General features: G+C 54.3%; 1 protein-coding gene across 1 annotated transcript in view; it reads right to left on the bottom strand.

Annotated features, from left to right (window-relative positions):
* Positions 1 to 18,357, bottom strand: part of MRPS5 (mitochondrial ribosomal protein S5) — a 35,034-nt gene extending 16,677 nt beyond the window's left edge. The window contains exons 1-5 of the mRNA XM_068153068.1: positions 18,270 to 18,357; positions 14,897 to 15,034; positions 7,915 to 8,040; positions 7,354 to 7,587; positions 6,114 to 6,148 (exon numbers count right to left, since the gene is read on the bottom strand). Of these exons, the coding sequence (XP_068009169.1) occupies positions 6,114 to 6,148; positions 7,354 to 7,587; positions 7,915 to 8,040; positions 14,897 to 15,034; positions 18,270 to 18,336 (600 nt within the window). The 5' untranslated portion in view covers positions 18,337 to 18,357. The remainder of the gene's footprint in view (positions 1 to 6,113; positions 6,149 to 7,353; positions 7,588 to 7,914; positions 8,041 to 14,896; positions 15,035 to 18,269) is intronic.
* Positions 18,358 to 18,864: the final 507 nt, after the last annotated feature.

Genomic DNA, 18,864 nt, shown 5'->3' with positions numbered 1-18,864 from the left:
TGTTCCATGCCTCAGAAGACCTTGGAAGCACTACAAGGAGCAGGGACTTTGATGGGCAGGATTCATCTAGAGTTCAAGCAAGGTGCTGGATGGATTCCTAACTGATGGTTGTCTCAGCAATACACAGAGAAATAATCAAGGGCAAAACAAGTTCCATTTGCTCATCTCTCAGGATAGGAGAGAACCCTCAGAGGCTTTTCTGAAGCAGAGCTGTCAATCTACTCAGCTTCTGACTTGCCTGATGATTCTTTTAGCTTCCAGACAATGACAAACAAGGCTGCTGCTCTGCTGAGGGACATGGCCCTCACAATCCCTCTCTCATGGAATCATAGAATTGTCAGGGTAGGAAGGGACCTCAAGGAGCATCCAGTTCCAACCCCCCTGCCATGGGCAGGGACACCTCACACTACAGCAGGTTGCTCACAGCCACAGCCAGCCTGACCTGAAAAACCTCCAGGCAGGAGGCTTCCACCACCTCCCTGGGCAACCTGTGCCAGTGTCTCACCATGGGCAAGAATTTCTTCCTAACATCCAATCTGAATCTCCCCACTTCTACTTTTGCTCCATTCCCCCAGTCCTATCACTCCCTGACACCCTCAAAAGTCCCTCCCCAGCTTTCTTGAAGCCCCCTTCAGATACTGCAAGGCCACAAGAAGGTCTCTTGGGATCCTTCTCCTCTCCAGCCTGAACAGCCCCAACTCTCTCAGTCTGTCTACATGGCAGAGCAGCTCCAGGCCTCTGCTCATCCTCGTGGCCCTTCTCTGGACAAGCTCCACATGACCAGACTGCAAGACACTCTGGAAAGCAGCTTTAAGAAAGATCTGGGAGCCCTGGCAGACAGCAAAGGGCTCTGGTGGCAAACAAGTACCTGCTGTGGCTTGCAGTTGCCAAGAAGGCCAACATGACTCTGGGGTGCATGAAGAATGTGGCCAGCAGGTCAAGGAGTTTCTCTTTTCCTTTCACAGGATCATTGAGATTGGAAAAGACCTTAAAGATCATTGAGCCCAACTGTAACCCAGCTACCATGACCAGCAAACCCTACCCTGAAGTGCCACATCCACACACTTCATGAACCCCTGTGGGGATGGGGACTCCACCACCTCCCTGAGCAGCCTGTTCCAATCCCTGACCACTCTTGCAGCAAAGAAATTTTACCTGATCACAGGATCTGAGGATGTTAGGGCTTGGAAGGGACCTCAGGAGATCATCAAGTCCAGTCCCACCGCCAGAGCAGGACCACAGAATCCAGCACAGGTCATACAGGAACACATCCAGACAGGGCTGGAAAGTCTCCAGAGGAGACTCCACCACCTCCCTGGGCAGCCTGCTCCAATCCCTGAGCACTCTCACAGCAAAGAAATTTCACCTGATGTCCAGGCTGAGCCTCCCATGGCACAGCTTGAGCCCATTCCCTCTCACCCTAACACTGGCTCCTTGAGAGAAGAAGCCAATGCCAGCCATGCTCCAGGCTCTTTCCAGGTGGTTGTAGAGAGCAAGAAGGTCCCCCCTCAGCCTCCTTTTCTCCACACTTCTCAGCTGCACCACATGCTCCCCAAAGCCCTCCCCAGCCTTTCTTTCCAAAGCAAATAAACATTTGATTTCACAGCTCTTTAGGCAGCAGCTCTGACTTTACTGTCAAGGGACCGGATCACTTTATCTCCTGCCTCAAAAGCAGAGATGTTTGGCCCTCTTCCAAGAAAACTGCAGTCAGACACAAGGTCTGGCAAGGAAATCCAGGGATGGCATTTATAGCTTGCTTGGAGATATGCAGTGCAGAAGAAAGTGGCTGTCTCAGAGAGCAGACAACCTGAAGATGAGATTTTACCGTGACCACAATGCAAAAGCTGGAGGCAGAACAGAACCGACAGAATTCATGGACTGGGAGAGTGGTGCAGGTTGGAAGCAACCTTGAAGCTCATCCAGTTCCAACCCCCTGCCATGGGCAGGGACACCTCCCACCAGCCTAGGTTGTCCAAGGTCTCATCCAACCTGGCCCTGAACACCTCGAGGGAGGAGGCAGCCACAGCCTCCCTGGGCAACCTGTGCCAGTGTCTCCCCACCCTCACTGGCAAGAACATCTCCCTCATCTCCAGTCTCAATCTGCCCTCCTCAAGCTTCAATCCATTCCCTCCCTTCCTGTTACTCCTGGCCCTGGGCAAATGTCCCTCCCCAGGTCTCCTGGAGCCCCTTCAGATACTGGAAGGCTGCCCTGAGGTCTTGCTGGAACCTTCTCTTCTCCAGGCTGAACAGCCCCAACTCTCCCAGCCTGTCCCCACAGGGGAGGTTCTCCAGCCCTCTGAGCATTTCTATGGCCTCCTCTGGACCCTCTCCAGCACCTCCAGGTCCCTCTTGTGCTGGGGGCCCCAGACCTGGAGGCAGTGATGCAGGTGTGGTCTGAGCAAAGCAGAGCAGAGCAGAGGGGCAGAATCCCCTCCCTGTGCTGCTGCTCTCCCTGCTCTGGATGCAGCTCAGCACACAGCTGCCTGCTGGGCTGCCAGTGACCACTGCTGGCTCCTGGGCACTTTGTCACCAACTGACACCCCCAAGGCCTTCTCCTGCAGGCTGCTCTCCTGCCACTCCTCACCCAGCCTGGATTTGTGCCTGGGATTGCCCTGACCCAGCTCCAGGACCTTGCCCTTGGCCTGGTTGAGCCTCATGAGGTTGGCTTGGGCCCAGCTCTGCAGCCTGCCCAGGTCCCTCTGGATGGATCCCTTCCCTCCAGCCTGTCAGCAGCACCACACAGCTTGGTGTCACCCCCAGACTTGCTGAGGGTGCCTCAATCCCTCTGTGCATGTCACTGACACTTTCTCCTTGTCTCTAGTACCCATTCTCTACTATTTCCTGTCTGTGTTCCATCTTTTGCCTTGCTTTGTCCACACAAAGATTCTTTGGGTACCTAGGGACCTTCTACCCTATTCTGCTCTTGGCCTTCTTGAGGGTCTGCTATTTTGTAGCTTCCTGCAGTTGCAGCATTGTCTGTCCTTCATTTCATGCTTGCTTTGCCTGACTGACCTTTGATTACTTATTTCAAAGCAATGTAGTCAGCAGAAGGAGAAAGAGGATCCTGTCCCTCTGCACTGAGGAGACCTCACCTGCAGGGCTGTGTCCAGCTCTGGGGCCCCCAGCACAAGAGAGTCCTGGAGCTGATGGAGAGGGTGCAGAGGAGGCCACAAAGATGCTCAGAGGGCTGCAGAACCTCTGCTGTGGGGACAGGCTGGGAGAGATGGGGATGTTCAGCCTGAGGGGAGAAGGCTCCAGGGAGACCTTAGAGCTGCATTTCAATATCTGCAGGGGAGCTACAGGAAGATGCTGGAGAAGATGTTAAACTCCACTGGTCCCAGCACCCACTCCTGAGGGCTGCCAGCCCAGAGTCCTGACTGAACTCCTGAGCAATTTCATCTGTTGGAAAGCAAGGAAAGCAAACAGCTGGAGAATGATCTAAAGCAACAGCTTTACACCATCAGTGCCAGCATCTAAATGATGCTGCTGTGATTCTATAGCCAGCAGAGATTCACCAGCAGGAAGTGCACTTCAACTTAATGTCCTTCCATGACCATGCCAGCCTTCCAGGGGACCAAGGCAAACCAGTAAGTGTGGAGGCTTTTCTGGAGCTTAGCAAAGCTTTTTGGGATCTCTCACAGTACCCTCCTGGACAAAATATCCATCATTTGCTGGGTGATGGACTGGTCTCAGCCTGCAATGCTGTGTCCTATTCTGAGCTCCCCAGTTCCACAAGGACAAGGATCTACTGGGGAGAGTCCAGCAGAGAGCCACTGATCTGCTGAGGGCACCTGGAACCTCACCTTGTGAAGAGAGGCTGAGAGCCCTGGGGCTGCTTAGCCTGGATAAGAGCAGCCTGAGGGGGAGCTCAGGAATGCTGATCAATAGCTGAAGGGTGAGTGGCAGGAGGAGGCAGCCAGACTCTTCTCAGTGGTGCCCAGGGACAGGACAAGGGGTAATGGGCACAGACTGGAACCGAGGAGATGCCACATGAGCAGGAGGAACAAATTCTTCCCTGTGAGGGTGGCAGAGCACTGGGACAGGCTGCCCAGAGAGGCTGTGGGGCCTCCATCTCTGGAGGCTTTCCAGCCCCACCTGGACATGTTCCTGTGTGAGTGACTCTGGGTGACCCTGCTCTGGCAGGGGCTTGGACTGGAGGATGTGCAGAGGTCCCTTCCAGCCTCTATCCCTCTGTGATTCTGTGAAAGGTTTACCAGGTTGGTGACCAGTCACTAATGGGCTCAGCTTTGGGGCCAGAGCTCTTCAATGTTTTCACAAAGGCTCTGGGTGCAGAGGCTAAATGTACATTAAGCACATTTGCCAAGGATAGTAAATGAGAAGGAGCTGTGGACCTTTCTCAAGGGGAGAGAGATCTTACAGGGAGATCTGGATAGATTAGAAAGCTGGGCAATCACCAACCATAGCTCCTGCAGGCTGCTGCAACCAGGCTGTAGTCCAGGCCCCATCCCTGGGGCCACTGAAGCTGAGCCTGGCTGTGTCCCTGTGCAGCCTGCTCTAGCTGGAGGTGTCCCTGCTAAGTGCAGGGGGGTTGCACAGGATGCCCTCTAAGGGTCCTTTCCATCTGGATGCAATCTGTGACTCTCTAAAATTTGATAATAAATATTCTTGCTTCCAGAGCTTCTCCCTTGCTGTGGATAATCTGATTCTGGGCTGGGAGGAAATGAGTCAGAAGAAATCAGTGTTCATCTGAAGCCATGATTTCCAACCCCCCCCCAACAATGCTTATGCCACTTCTAGGGTTTCCATAGTAACTACTGTGTCTGAAATGAAAGGGCAGTAAGAACAGAAATGGGGAGCAAAAAGTATCCTGTGAGAGTCTGGGGGTGTGCAGCACCAACAGTTAATGGTCTGCTTTGGGATGAGATACTAGTTTCCTTCTTCAGGAATGGCTTTTCCATGGAGAAGTAACAAAATTAGGACCAGCAGGTTGAGAGAGGTCATTCTCCCTCCCCTCAACTCACCTCTCTTGTGACCCCACCTGGGGAGTACACTCAGCTCAGGAGCCCCCTGAGCTCTGGTTGGAAGGGATATCAGAGAGATCTCCAGCCCCCTGCCTTGGCAGGGACACCTCTCACCTAGACTTGGTTGCTCAAGGCCTCACCCAACCTAGCCTTGAACAACTGGAGGCATGTAGACCTGTTGACCTGAGTCCACAGGAGGGCCATGAAGATGATCAGAGAGCTGAAGCACATGTACTGGGAGCACAGGCTGAGAGAGCTGGAGAAGGCTCCAGGGAAACCTCAGAGCAGCCTTCCAGGATCTGCAGGGGGCTCCAGGAGAGCTGGGGAGGGACTTTTACAACAGCTTGGAGTGACAGAATGAGAGGGAATGGATTGAAGCTTGAGGAGGGCAGATTGAGACTGGAGGTGAGGAATAAATTCTTGAGTGCAGGCTTGAGATCAGCTTGAGAGCTTGAAGAAAAGGCCTTGGGGGTGCTGGGGGATGAGAAGCTCAACAAGAGCCAGCAGTGAGCACTTGCAGCCCAGAGAGCCAAGCAGAGCCTGGGCTGCTCCCCCTCTGCTCCACTCTGCTCAGACCCCACCTGGAGCACTGTGTCCAGCTTTGGAGCCTCTCTTCCAGGAAGGATCTGGAGGTGCTGGAAGGGGTCCAGAGAAAGGCCATGAGGGTGAGCAGAGGGCTGGAGCTGCTCTGCTCTGGAGACAGACTGAGAGAGTTGGGGTTGTTCAGTCTGGAGAGGAGAAGGCTCTGAGGAGACCTTCTTGTGGCCTTGCAGGATCTGAAGGGGGCTGCAGGAAAGCTGGGGAGGGACTTTTGAGGGTGTCAGGGAGTGATAGGACTGGGGGGGAATGGAGCAAAAGTAGAAGTGGGGAGATTCAGATTGGATGTTAGGAAGAAGTTCTTGCCCATGAGGGTGGTGAGACACTGGCACAGGTTGCCCAGGGAGGTGGTGGAAGCCTCCTGCCCGGAGGTTTTTCAGGCCAGGCTGGCTGTGGCTGTGAGCAACCTGCTGTAGTGTGAGGTGTCCCTGCCCAGGGCAGGGGGTTGGAACTGGCTGATCCTTGAGGTCTCTTCCAACCCTGCCAGTTCTGATGCTCTGCTTCCCAGCCCTTGCACAGATTTGCAGTGCTTACCTCAATGACTCTTGTTTCAAAATCTTCATAGGTCTCTGTGGGGAGAAAAGTAAGGAATTACATTTCCTTCTATCCTTCCCCCAGCAGCACAGCTCCCTGGGGGTGGGAAAATTTACCAAGGCCCCAGTGTTCATGTAACTGAGGCTAGGAGCAAATCTCAGCAGCAAGGAGAAAAGGTAAGAAAAACTTGGAACCAATTCACCTGCAAGTGTGATTTAGGAGCTGCTTCCTTTTAGAAACACCTCAAATATGTTGGTTTGTTGCTTGGCTTCTTGTTAACTCCTCCCTTCTTTCAATTTCAATTTCCCCCCTCCCATTTCTTCAGTAAAATCAATTTCTGTGAAGAAAATGAGCTTCAACAAGACACCAACCCCCAAGCAGTTAAAATGGCAGCTTCCCACAGCAGGGCTTGTTGGAAGTACAGTGAAGCACCTGGTCAGGCTGGGCAGAGGAGATCTCATGGAGTTTAACCAGGGCAAGTGCAAGGTCCTGGACCTGGGGAGGAACAATCCCCAGGTGAGGGCTGACCTGCTGCAGAGCAGCTCTGCAGAGAAGGACCTGGTGGAGATGTTCACTGTGAGCCTGCAATCAGCCTTGATACTTCTCTGTAACCTGGAGCTGTCCTTTTCACAGGATCAGAGGATGTTAGGGGTTGGAAGGGACTTCTGAAGGTCATCAAGTCCAACCCTCCTGCCAGAGCAGGAGCATAGAATCCAGCACAGGTCACACAGCAACACATCCAGACAGGGCTGGAAAGGCTCCAGAGAAGGAGACTCCACAACCTCTCTGGGCAGCCTGCTCCAGGGCTCTGGGACCCTTGCAGTAAGTAAGTTCTTCCTCATGTTGAGGTGGAACCTCCTGTGCTGCAGTTTCCATCCATTGCCCCTTGCCCTTTCACAGGGAGCAAGTGATCAGAGCCTGTCCCTGTCTCTTTCTTCCTTACCCCCAGCCCTCAGCTATTGATAGACATTGATCAGATCCCTCTCAGCCTTCTCCTCTCCAGACTAAACAGCCCCAGGGCTCTCAGTCTCTCCTCACCAGGCAGTGCTCCAGGCCCTCCAGCAGCCTCGGAGCTCTCCCTTGGACTCTCCCCAGCAGATCCCTGTCCCTCCTGAACTGGGGAGCCCAGAACTGGTTGCAATACTCCAGGTGTGGCCTCCCCAGGGCAGAACAGAGCCAGGGGAGAAGCCCCTTACCAGAAAGGCTGAGAAAGACCAAGATAAACAATCAGCTTTCTTACCTCCATTAGGACCTGGGTCAGGAGGATCCAGGAGAACACCTCCCCAACACTTCCCACTCCAGCCTCCCTCTCTCTTAATTTTGATCTTCCTTTTCTTCTCCCAGGTATCTCTCTGCTGAACAATTTCAGACTGAATCCTCTCCCTTTCTTCTTTTTTCCTCTGGGTAACTGCCTGCACTTTCCCATCTTGTACCACAGGAGCATTCAGGCCAGGCCAGAGGAAACCAGAACGACCTAAAAAAGGCCAGCAGAGAAAAAAAGAGAAGCAAGACCAGAGCATGTTTGATTCCAAGTGAGGCCTCAGGCTCTGTACACTGCAACAAGAAAGGCAAAAAGGCAAGAAAAGGGAAGCTTCTCCCCCAGTTCATGCATGTTTTATGATAGCAAATTGAGATTCAAACCCCACCCCCCTCCCCCAAGGGCATCATGAAACAACCAGAGCAGGTAAAAACATCTCTGGCACCACAGCCATCAACAGCTATTTGTCCACTTAGTAAAGGAAGAAACATTTAGACATGGAAAGGTCATGGGATGTGTTCAGCCCTTCCTCTGACAACCTACCTTCACCAATCTCCTGGCCTCTGTTGAGATTCTTCCTGAGCTTCTTCTTCCTTCTCTTTCCTCTTCCTTTCTTTACTCCCACGCCAGTCTCTGCCAAAGCTCCTTTCCAGAGCTCATCAGCTGTCACTGAAATGGAAAAGCTTTCATGAGTAAGGCACAAGCACAGCTCCTCTTGCAACCTGAAGCTGAAAAACAGAAAGCAAATCCTGACAGGGGAGCCTCTTGCCTGATCTTGGCTGGGATCTGTAGGATTCAGTGAGACCTAAGACAGGCTGAGAGTTGGGAAGGAAGAAATGGAGTGAAACTCAATGAGGGCAAGGGGAGAGCCTGGCATGTGAGAAAGAACAACCCCATGCAGCAGGAGAGGTTGGGGACTGGGCTGCTGGAGAGCAGGGAAGGGGAAAAGGACCTGGGGGTGCTGGTGGATGAGAGGTTGGCCATGAGCCAGCAATGTGCTCTGGTGGCCAAGAAGGCCAAGGGCATCCTGGGGAGGATAGGTCAGTAGGGTGGAGAGGTTCTCCTCCCTTCTGAGGCCACATCTGGAATATTGTGTCCAGTTCTGGGCCCCTCAGCTCAAGAAGGACCTCAGGGAACTGCTTGAGAGAGTCCAGCACAGAGCCACAAAGATGCTGCAGGCAGTGGAACATCTTCCTCACCAGGAGAGCCTGAGGGAGCTGAGGGCTCTGTAGCTTGGAGAGGAGGAGCCTGAGGGAGACTTCATTGCTGGTGATCAAGATGTGCAGGGGGAGTGCCCAGAGGCTGGAGCCAGGCTCTGCTGGGTGATGCCCAATACCAGCACAAGGGGCAGTGGTGGAAGCTGAGGCATAGGAAGCTCCATGGAAAGAGGAGGAAGAGTTTTGTCACTGTCAGGGTGCTGGAGCCCTGGAGCAGGCTGCCCAGGGGGTGTGTAGAGTCTCCCTCTCTGGAGATATTCCAACCCCACCTGGCTGTGTTCCTGTGTGCCCTGCCCTGGGTGACCCTGCTCTGGCAGGGGGCTTGGACTGGATGAGCTCTGGAGGTCCCTTCCAGCCCCTAACATTCAGTGCTTACTGCCTGCCTAAGAAAGGAGTTTCCCACTAGGTGTGCAGAGATGTGCCTCTACCACACCACAGCATCACAGAATGCTAGGGGTTGGAAAAGACCTCCAGAGATCATCAAGTCCAATGCTCCTGCCAGAGCAGGGTCACCTGGGGCAGGTCACACAGGAACACATCCAGGTGGGTTTAGAAGCTCCCTAGAGAAGGAGACCATTTGCCCACTGAATGGAACCACCAAAGGTCCTCATAACCCAGGCAAACCCAAAGTACACCAAGATGGACCTGATGGGGTGAAGCAGACAGCATATTTCCTCCTGCTGGGGCAGGGCAGGAGGCCAGCACCACCAAGCACACACAGCACCACTGCTGTATTTGCTGACTGACGCTATTCTGTGTCTCACCCAGAGGCTGTGTTACTATGGCAGCTTAAATCTCTCCTCTTCTCTCATTAAGAAACTGATTTTGTTCCTCTGAAGGCAGCACAGACTTTCAGCCAGGGGAATTAAAATAACTCTGCTCCAACCCCATCTTTTCCATCCCCAACTCACACTGCTTAGACTGGGAGAGAATCTGGCCCCAGACTGCCAAAGACATTGAGGCTGGGCAGGCTCTGCTATGTTGGAAATGTGGAGAGGGAGAGGAGGGACTCAACACTTCCAGAGGAAACCAACAAGTGTCCAGCTTGCCTAAGGTGGAAGAAGTTCTTCCCCATGAGGGTGCTGAGACACTGGCACAGGTTGCCCAGGGATGTGGTGGAGCCTGTGCAGCCTGCTCTAGCTGGAGGTGTCCCTGCTGAGTGCAGGGCGGTTGCACAAGATGCCCTCTGAGGGTCCTTTGCAACTGTGACTGTGACTGTGATTCAGGATTGAGCTTCTCAGGAGAGCATCCCAGTTAGCTCTGCTCTTTGAAGAGCAGCTCTGACTGGCAAGATGGGTATCAGACTTTTGGAAGATCATAGAATTGTTAGGTTTGGAAGGGTCCTCAAGCATCACCCAGTTCCTTACCCCTGGGCAGGGACACCTCACACTACAGCAGGTTGCTCACAGCCACAGCCAGCCTGGCCTGAAAAACCTCCAGGCAGGAGGCTTCCACCACCTCCCTGGGCAACCTGTGCCAGTCTCTCACCACCCTCAGGGGCAAGAACTTCTTCCTGACATCCAATCTGAATCTCCCCACTTCTAGTTTTGCTCCATCCCCCCCCAGTCCTGTCACTCCCTGACACCCTCAAAAGTCCCTCCCCAGCTTTCTTGAAGCCTCCTTCAGATACTGCAAGACCACAAGAAGGTCTCCTCAGAGCCTTCTCTTCTCCAGACTAAACAATGCCAACTCTCTCAGTCTGTCTCCAGAGCAGAGCAGCTCCAGCCCTCTGCTCACCCTCGTGGTTCTTCTCTGGACACCTTCCAGCACCTCCAGACCCTTCCTGCAAGAGAGGCTCCAGAGCTGGACACAGAGCTCCAGGTGGGGTCTGAGCAGAGTGGAGCAGAGGGGGAGAATCCCCTCCCTGGCCCTGCTGGCCACACTTCTCTTGCTGCAGCCCAGGCTCTGCTTGGCTCTCTCATTGCTCACTTGAGCATCTCACTTCCAAGAAAAGCCCAAGTGTGCCAGGAACCAGACTGCCTGCAAGCAGGGAATGCTACCCTCAGATAACACTGCACCAAAGTCCAGCACAGAAGAAGCCTGGTAGTAAGTAGCTCTTGTATGATGCAGCTTTGCAGGTTCTCAAGTGGCCTAGAGGTCTGCTGCATGAGTTGGAATGTAGATGGTCAATCACCTTAAGCTTCTTAGCTGACTCAGAACACTGCTGTGTAAGCAGCAACTCCTTTTTGAACTGATAATCCTGCTAGCCTGGAAACATGCAGTGACAATAAACCTATTTACATTCTCCTTTGCAAGCTTGTTGTCAAAGGAGGGAGAGTTCCCCAAGCTACTGCAGTTTGTGTGGCCTCACAAAGGGTCAGAACAGCAGCAAAGGAGGCTGCAGAGGGGCAGCAACAAGCAGGTTGGAGCAGGGAGGTATTCAGCTGGGAACACACTCAAAAAACCTCCCAGCACTCTGAGCTGTATTCTCATTATCTGTAGACTAAGATCTCTGAGGCCAAAACAGAGGAAAGGAACAGAAGTCACAGAGCAAGGAGATTGTATTGTACCAAAGGAGAGCAGTTGATCCCAACAGATCAGTCAGCTAGGGTTATATCCACACATTGCATTGGGTTGGAAGGGAGCCTCCAAGGACATCTTTTCCAACCCTCTGCACTCAGCAGGGACACCTCCAGCTAGAGCAGGCTGCACAGGGACACAGCCAGGCTCAGCTTCAATGGCTCCAGGGGCTGGAAGGGACCTCCAGAGATCATCCAGTCCAAGCCTCCTGCCAGAGCAGGGTCACCCAGAGCAGGTCACACAGGAACACATCCAGGTGGGGTTGGAAAGGCTCCAGAGAAGGAGACTCCACAACCTCTCTGGGCAGCCTGCTCCAGGCCTCCAGCAGCCTCACACGAAACAACTTTCTCCTCATGTTGAGGTGGAACCTCCTGGGTTCCAGCTTGGATCTGTTGTGCCTTGTCCTGTCTCTGGGCACCACCAAACAGAGCCAGGAACCTTCATCCTGACCCCCAGCCCTCAGCTATTGATAGACATTGATCAGATCCCTCTCAGCCTTCTCCTCTCCAGACTAAGCAGCCCCAGGGCTCTCAGTCTCTCTTCACAGCAGAGATTTTCAAGTCCCACAATCATCCTCATAGCTCTGTTGGACTCTCCCCAGCAGGTCTCTGTCTCTCTTGAACTGGAGAGCCCAGAACAGGACACAGCCTTCCAGGTGTGGTCTCAGCAGGGCAGAGCAGAATGGGAGCAGAACCTCCCTAGCCCTGCTGGCCACACCTCTCTTGCTGCACCCCAGGATGCCCTTGGCCCTCTTGGCCACAAGGTCACACTGCTGTCCCATGCAGAACTTGCTACCCACCAGCACTCCAAGGTCTTTCTCCATGCAGCTGCTCTCCAGCAGGATCACCCCTGGCCTGTCCTAGTGCCCACATCTCTGGGCAGCCTGTTCCAGTGTTTCACCACCCTCATTGTGCAGAACTTCCTCCAGATGTCCAACCTAATCCCCACTCCATTTTCAAACCTTTGCCCCTTTGCTACCACTTGGCTGAGTCAAGTTTTGACCTCAAGCACCAGACAAACTCTGCCAGAATGAGAAGCAGATGACAATGTCACATTTGGTACCCAAGTGCAGCTCAGCTAATCAGTCTGCAATAATCCCATCCTGTGTTTGGAGAGCAGTGAATTTCATGGAGCACATGGGAAGCCTGCAGGCTACAAAGCTGAGATATCACCCTGATTGTAAGACAAAGTGACAAGAATGGAACGTGGAAGGGATGTGCTGCAGTCAAGAAGATTACAGTGGCAGGGACACTGCTCACAACAGACAGACAACACAGCAGGGGAGGAATAAAAGATAGCTGACCACAGGAAAGGTCAATCTGGCTTGGCAGCAAAGCACCAAGCTGACTGAAGAGCACAAGGCATGGGCAGGAGAAATGTAGGCTGGGCAAGTAGTGGCAGGAGAGCAGCCTGCAGGAGAAGGCCTTGGGGGTGTCAGTTGGTGACAAAGTGCCCAGGAGCCAGCAGTGGTCACTGGCAGCCCAGCAGGCAGCTGTGTGCTGAGCTGCATCCAGGGCAGGGAGAGCAGCAGCACAGGGAGGGGATTCTGCCCCTCTGCTCTGCTCAGACCACACCTGCAGCACTGCCTCCAGCTCTGGGGCCCCCAGCACATGAGGGACCTGGAGCTGCTGGAGAGGATCAAGAGGAGGCCACAGAGATAATCAGAACCTCCCCTGTGTGGACAGCCTGGAGAAGAAAAGGTTCCAGTGAGACCTTAGAGCAGCCTTCCAGTACCTGAAGGGGCTTCAGGAGACCTGGGGAGGGACTTTTGATAAGGGCTGGGAGGGACAGGGTAAGAGGGAAGCTTGAGGAGGGCACATTGAGACTTAAAATGAGGAAGAAATTCTTGACAGTGAGGGTGGGGAGACACTGGAACAGGTTGCCCAGGGAGGCTGTGGCTGCCTCCTCCCTGGAGGTGTTCAGGTCATAGAAGCATAGAATTGAAACATAGAATTGTCAGGGTTGGAAGGGACCTCAAGGATCATCCAGTTCCAACCCCCCTGCCATGGGCAGGGACACCTCACACTACAGCAGGTTGCTCACAGGCAGCCTGGCCTGAAAAACCTCCAGGCAGGAGGCTACCACCACCTCCCTGGGCAACCTGTGCCAGTGTCTCACCACCCTCATGGGGAAGTCCAGGCTGGATGAGGCCTTGAGCAACCTGGGCTACTGGGAGGAAATTAGATCTTTAAGGGGTTGGAATTGGATGATCTTTTAGGTCCCTTCCAAGCCAAACCATTCTATCAATCTATGAGCTATGAACTAGTTCTGCAGCCCTCTGAGGATCTTTGTGGCCTCCTCTGCACCCTCTCCGTCAGCTCCAGGTCTCTCTTGTGTTGAGGGCCCCAGAGCTGGATACAGCCCTGCAGGTGAGGTCTCCCCAGAGCAGAGCAGAGGGGCAGGATCCCCTCTCTCCAGCTCTGGCCACACTGCTTTGGATGCAGCCCAGGCTGCCCTTGGCCTTCTGTGCTGCCAGTGCCCACTGCTGGCTCCTGTCTAGCTTCTCCCCCTCCCCAGCACCCCTGTGTCCTTTTCCCCAGGGCTACCCAAAACACTCAATGCCCACACCTCACTGGAGCTAAATTATTCACTCATGAAATCTGATGTTCAGAAAATATTTTGCTGCTGCTCCTCTAGTGCCACCCTGTACCTCTGAGTGCAGTTCCACTCACCACCTCTGGTACTGTCAGAAGGAGCACACTGGAACCACAGGCAAATTTACATTATAAAGGACTTCAAGAGGTCCTTGATCTAATCCCACACTCAAAGCAAAGCCAACTTCAAAGCTAAATTCAACTTCAAGAATGGACAGAGAATTGCTGACTCCTGTTTTGATATCCTCAGTAACAGAAATTCCACAACCTCTCTGGATTCCCCCAGCCTAGTCCAGTGTTGGACTACTCTCAGGAAGAAGAACTTTTCCTGCTGTGTAACCAGACCTGTCCTTGACCTAACTCCTGTTGGCTGTCCTTTATTGTTGGCCTAGGCACCTCACATCTGTGTCTCTGTCTTCTTTAGAAGCACAAAATAATGTAGGTTGGAAGGAACCACAGCATAGCACTGACTCCATCCTCAAGCTCAGGCAGAGCTAGCTCAGATTTCACACATTCACAGAACTGGTTGGGTTGGAAGGCACTTTAAAGCTCATCCAGTCCCAACCCCCTGCCATGGGCAGGGACACCTCCCACCAGCCCAGCTTGCTCAAGGCCTCACCCAGCCTGGCCTTGAATACCTCCAGGGAGGAGGCAGCCACAACCTCCCTGGGCAACCTGTGCCAGTGTCTCCCCACCCTCACTGGCAAAAATTTCTTCCACATCTCCAGTCTCAGTCTGTCCTCCTCAAACTCAAAGCCACTGCCCCTTGTCCTTTCTCTCCCAGCCCTTCTCAAAAGTCCTTCCCCATCTCTCCTGGAGTGCTTTCAGGTACTGGAAGGCTGCTCTAAGGTCTCCCTGCAGCCTTCTCTTCTCCAGGCTGAACAGCCCCAACTCTCCCAGCCTGTCCCCACAGGGGAGGTTCTCCAGACCTCTGAGCATCTTTGTGGCCTCCTCTGGACCCATTCCAGCAGGTCCAGGTCCTTCCTGTGCTGGGGGGCTCAGAACTGAAGGCAGTGCTGCAGGTGTGGTCTGAGCAGAGCAGAGCAGAGGGGCAGAATCCCTTCCCTGTGCTGCTGCTCTCCCTGCTCTGGATGGCACACAGTTGGCCATTTCATGACTGTATCTCTCCATAGCAAATTTGTTTTCCTCTTCTGTTTATTACAGACAACAATTTCAATGCACTTTGAGACTTACATCTGTTGAAGAAGCTGCTGCTTCTGCGTTGCTCAGCTGTCCCAGTCCAGGGGCCGGAGATGGAACACCGTGCTTGGAAAGCCCAGGCCAGGCTGGAAGAGGAACAGCAACTCCCTCCCAGTGGCACAGAACCAAACCCTGAGAATGAAGACAAGGAAGGTGTTTATGGACAGCTCCTTTTCTTCTTTAAAGCAGTGTTCCCTGTAAGCACACAGCCCCCAGCTCAGCTTCCAAAGGGAATGAGGCTCGAAGCTTTTGTCTTGAAGTAGAAGCTGCAGAACATGTTGGGAGGAACTCACACAATCAGAATGGGTCTGGAAGGGACCTCCAGAGATCATCCAGCCCAAGCCCCCTGCCAGAGCAGGAGCACCCAGAGCAGGCCACACAGGAACAATCCAGGTGGGGCTGGAATATCTCCAGAGAAGGAGACTCCACAACCTCTCTGGGCAGCCTGCTCCAGGCCTCCAGCAGCCTCACACCAAGTAAATTTCTCCTCATGTTGAGGCAGCACCTCCTGTGTTCTCATTTGTGTCCTCTGCCCCTCATCCTGTTACTAGGCACCAGTGAAAAAAGACTGGCCCCATCTTCTAGACACCCAGCCTTTAGGTATTTGTAAACATCAGATGTTTCTCAGCCTTCTCTTGTGCAGGCTGAACAGCTCCAGGTCACTCAGCCTCTCCTCACCAAGGAGATGCTCTGCTCCCTTCAGCATCCTCATAGCTCTGTTAGACTCTCTCCTGCAGGTCTCTGTCTCTCTTGACCTGGGGAGCCCCAATCTAGACACAGCTTTCCAAGTGTGGTCTCAGCAGGGCAGAGCAGAGGGCAGAGAGAACCTCCCTAGCCCTGCTGGCCACACTCTTCTTAATGAATCCCAGGAGACCATTTGCCTTGCTGACCACCAGGGCACAGTGCTCTCTCTTGCCCAACTTACTGCCCACCAGGACTCCCAGGCCCTTCTCTGCAGAGCTGCTTTCCAGCAGGTCCCCTCACCTGTACCAGTGCAGGGGATTACTCTTGCCCCAGTGCAGGACTCTACACTTGCTCTTGTTGAATTTTTTAGAATCAGAATCACAGAATCAACCAGGTTGGAAAAGACCTTCAAGACCATCAAGTCCAACCTATCACCCAACACCATCTAATCAACTAAACCATAGCACTAAGTGCCTCATCCACTCTTATTTTAAACACTTCCAGGGATGGGGACTCCACCACCTCCCTGGGCAGCACATTCCAATGGCCAGTCTCTCTTTCTGGGAAGAATTTCCTCCTAACATCCAGCCTAAACTGCAACATTGTTTTAGAACCATAGAACTGTTGGGGTTGGAGGGGACCTCAAGGATCATCCAGTTCCAACCCCCCTGCCATGGGCAGGGACACCTCACACTAGATCAGGTTGCACAGAGCCACATCCAGCCTGGCCTGAAAAACTCCCAGGGATGGGACTTCTACCACCTCCCTGGGCAAACCATTCCAGTGTCTCACCATCCTCAGGGGGAAGAATTTCTTCCTAACATCCAATCTGAAGCTACCCATTTCTATTTTTTTCCATTCTCTCTAGTCCTATCATTACCTGAAACCCTCAAAGTCCCTCCCCTGCCCCATTTTCCCCCTTTTCCCCTCAAAACCCAGAGCACCTGGGCTCTCTTGGAGTCTCCTCCCACCCCAGGTGTGGCCACTTGGCCCTCCCCACCCACTCCCCTTTTTAATCCCCACCAGGAAAGGCAGAAGCCCTAAGCTGAGCCCATCTGGGCTGAGGATCCTCCTCTCATCTCTGGTGAGTGCCCCTGCTGCACACTGGGTGATGGTGGTGGTGACAACAAAGGCCGGGGGGCCTGGTGGCCCCCCGGTTGTTAGGACCAGAATTGATGACTCCTGCAATCTCATCCACGGGTGCTGGCTGAGCCTCCTTCCTGGGGCTGAGCTCCTCTGGGTGGTATCCTGGCTGCTGAGGGCCTTGCCCCTGGCTCTGGGATGGGTGCAAAATTACAATAGAATTAACCAGGCTGGAAAAGACCTTCGAGGTCATCGAGTCCAACCTATCACCCAACACCATCTAATCAACTAAACCTTGGCACCAAGTGCCTCATCCAGGCTCTTCCTAAACACCTCCAGTGGTGGTGACTCCACCACCTCCCTGGGCAGCACATTCCCATGGCCAATAACTCTTTCTATGAGGAACTTCTCCCTAACATCCAGGCCAAACTTCCCCTGGCACAGCTTGAGACTGTGGCCTCTTGTTCCGGTGCTGGTTGCCTGGGAGAGGAGACCAACCCCCACCTGGCTACAACCTCCCTTCAGGTAGTTGTAGAGAGCAATGAGGTCACCCCTGAGTCTCCTCCAGGCTAAGCAACCCCAGCTCCCTCAGCCTCTCCTCACAGGGCTTGTGCTGCAGACCCCTCACCATCTTTGTTGCCCTTAGCATCTTCTCTGCCCCACTGCTGCAGCCTGTCCAGGTCCGGCTGAATGTCAGCACAGCCTCCTGGTTTCTTGGAGCCTTCCTGGGGTTGTTGTGGGCCAAGTGCAGGAGCCAGCCCATGGCCTTGTTTGATCTCATTCCATTGACCTCAGCCCATGGATGCAGCCTGTGCAGGTCTCTCTGCAGATCCTTCCCCCCTTCATGATGACAAACACTAATTCAGTGTCATCTGCAAACTCCCTGAGGGTGCCTCCAGCTCCTTGCCTGGTCCATTGATGGAGGCATTACTGCCTGCAGCTGTGTTGTGTTCTGACCCAGGCACCTCCAGAGCAGCTCCTCTTATCCCACCTCAAGGGCAGCTAGTTCTCTTACCACTAAGAGCTCTTGCCAGATCATGCCCAGCACTGTGCGATCCCAGCACGGACAGAGCAAACCTATTTCCCGCTCTTAGGAGCGCACCCACCGGCCCCGGCCGGCGGCATCCGCTCGGGGCTCTGCCTGCCCTTGCCATGACAGACGGGCACACGGGTGATTACTGCCTCCCCTCCCGGAGAACCACACAAGTGTCAGGGTCGGAAGGGTCATTCAGTTCCAAGCCCCCTGCTGCCATGGGCAGGGACACCTCACACTACAGCAGGTTGCTCACAGCCAGCCTGGCCCGAAAAACCTCCAGGCAGGAGGCTTCCACCACCTCCCTGGGCAACCTGTGCCAGTCTCTCACCACCCTCATGGCCAAGAACTTCTTCCTGACATCCAATCTGAATCTCCCCACTTCTACTTCTGCTCCATCCCCCCCAGTCCTATCACTCCCTGACACCCTCAAAAGTCCCTCCCCAGCTTGCTCCTTGGAGCCTTCTCCTCTCCAGACTGCACAACCCCAACTCTCAGTCTGTCCTCATAGCAGAGGTGCTCCAGCCCTCCCTCGGGACGATGTGCACCCCACCCCAGGCCTATTACCTCTCCACGCCACTCGGAAGGCACCAGAGGTGCATGCCCGCCCGATAGCCGCCACCACGGCCGCCATGCCGGCTCCTTCCCCCTCACACTCCCCGCCTCCTTCCTTAGGTGCCCAACGCATTGCCTGAGGAGAAAGAGAACATAGGCAGAGGCCGGCTCGGGGTAGCGCCAGAGCAGAGCGGCGAAAACCGACGGCTGACGCTTAGTTGAAGCCTTACCGAGAGGCTCCCGCCGCCTCGGCCCCGTCCCAGGCTAGCTGCGCCGTTAAGGGGCGGACAGGCGAGCGCCAGACAGCCTCGCACCAGAGGTCCCGGGGCAGGACCCAAACTCAGGGGCGGCGCCAGGCGGCGGCGCTCGCTGCTGGTCGGTGCCCGGTCAAGCCCGGGCTGAGCGCTGGTGCTCAGTATGAGGGAGTTGAAGTAAATAGCCACCCGCCTGCCGCCCTGCGCTTCCTGCCCTGGCAGCCAGCAGTGGGAGCGGGCTGTAGGTGCAGCCGGCTGCCGTGCCGCGGTGGGGCTGGTGCTGGGCTCCGCTCCAACCCGAAGCTGGCAGGAGCCGCAGGGCTCGTTTGGCTTTCCTGGGAGCAGCCATCCCT

This window comes from Melanerpes formicivorus, unplaced genomic scaffold (genome assembly GCF_026170545.1).
Source record: "Melanerpes formicivorus ecotype bairdi unplaced genomic scaffold, bMelFor1.0.p_v2 SCAF_25, whole genome shotgun sequence".
NCBI classification, from domain to species: domain Eukaryota; kingdom Metazoa; phylum Chordata; class Aves; order Piciformes; family Picidae; genus Melanerpes; species Melanerpes formicivorus.
Note: the sequence above shows the minus strand (reverse complement) of the source record. Positions and strands in the feature narration are given on the sequence as shown.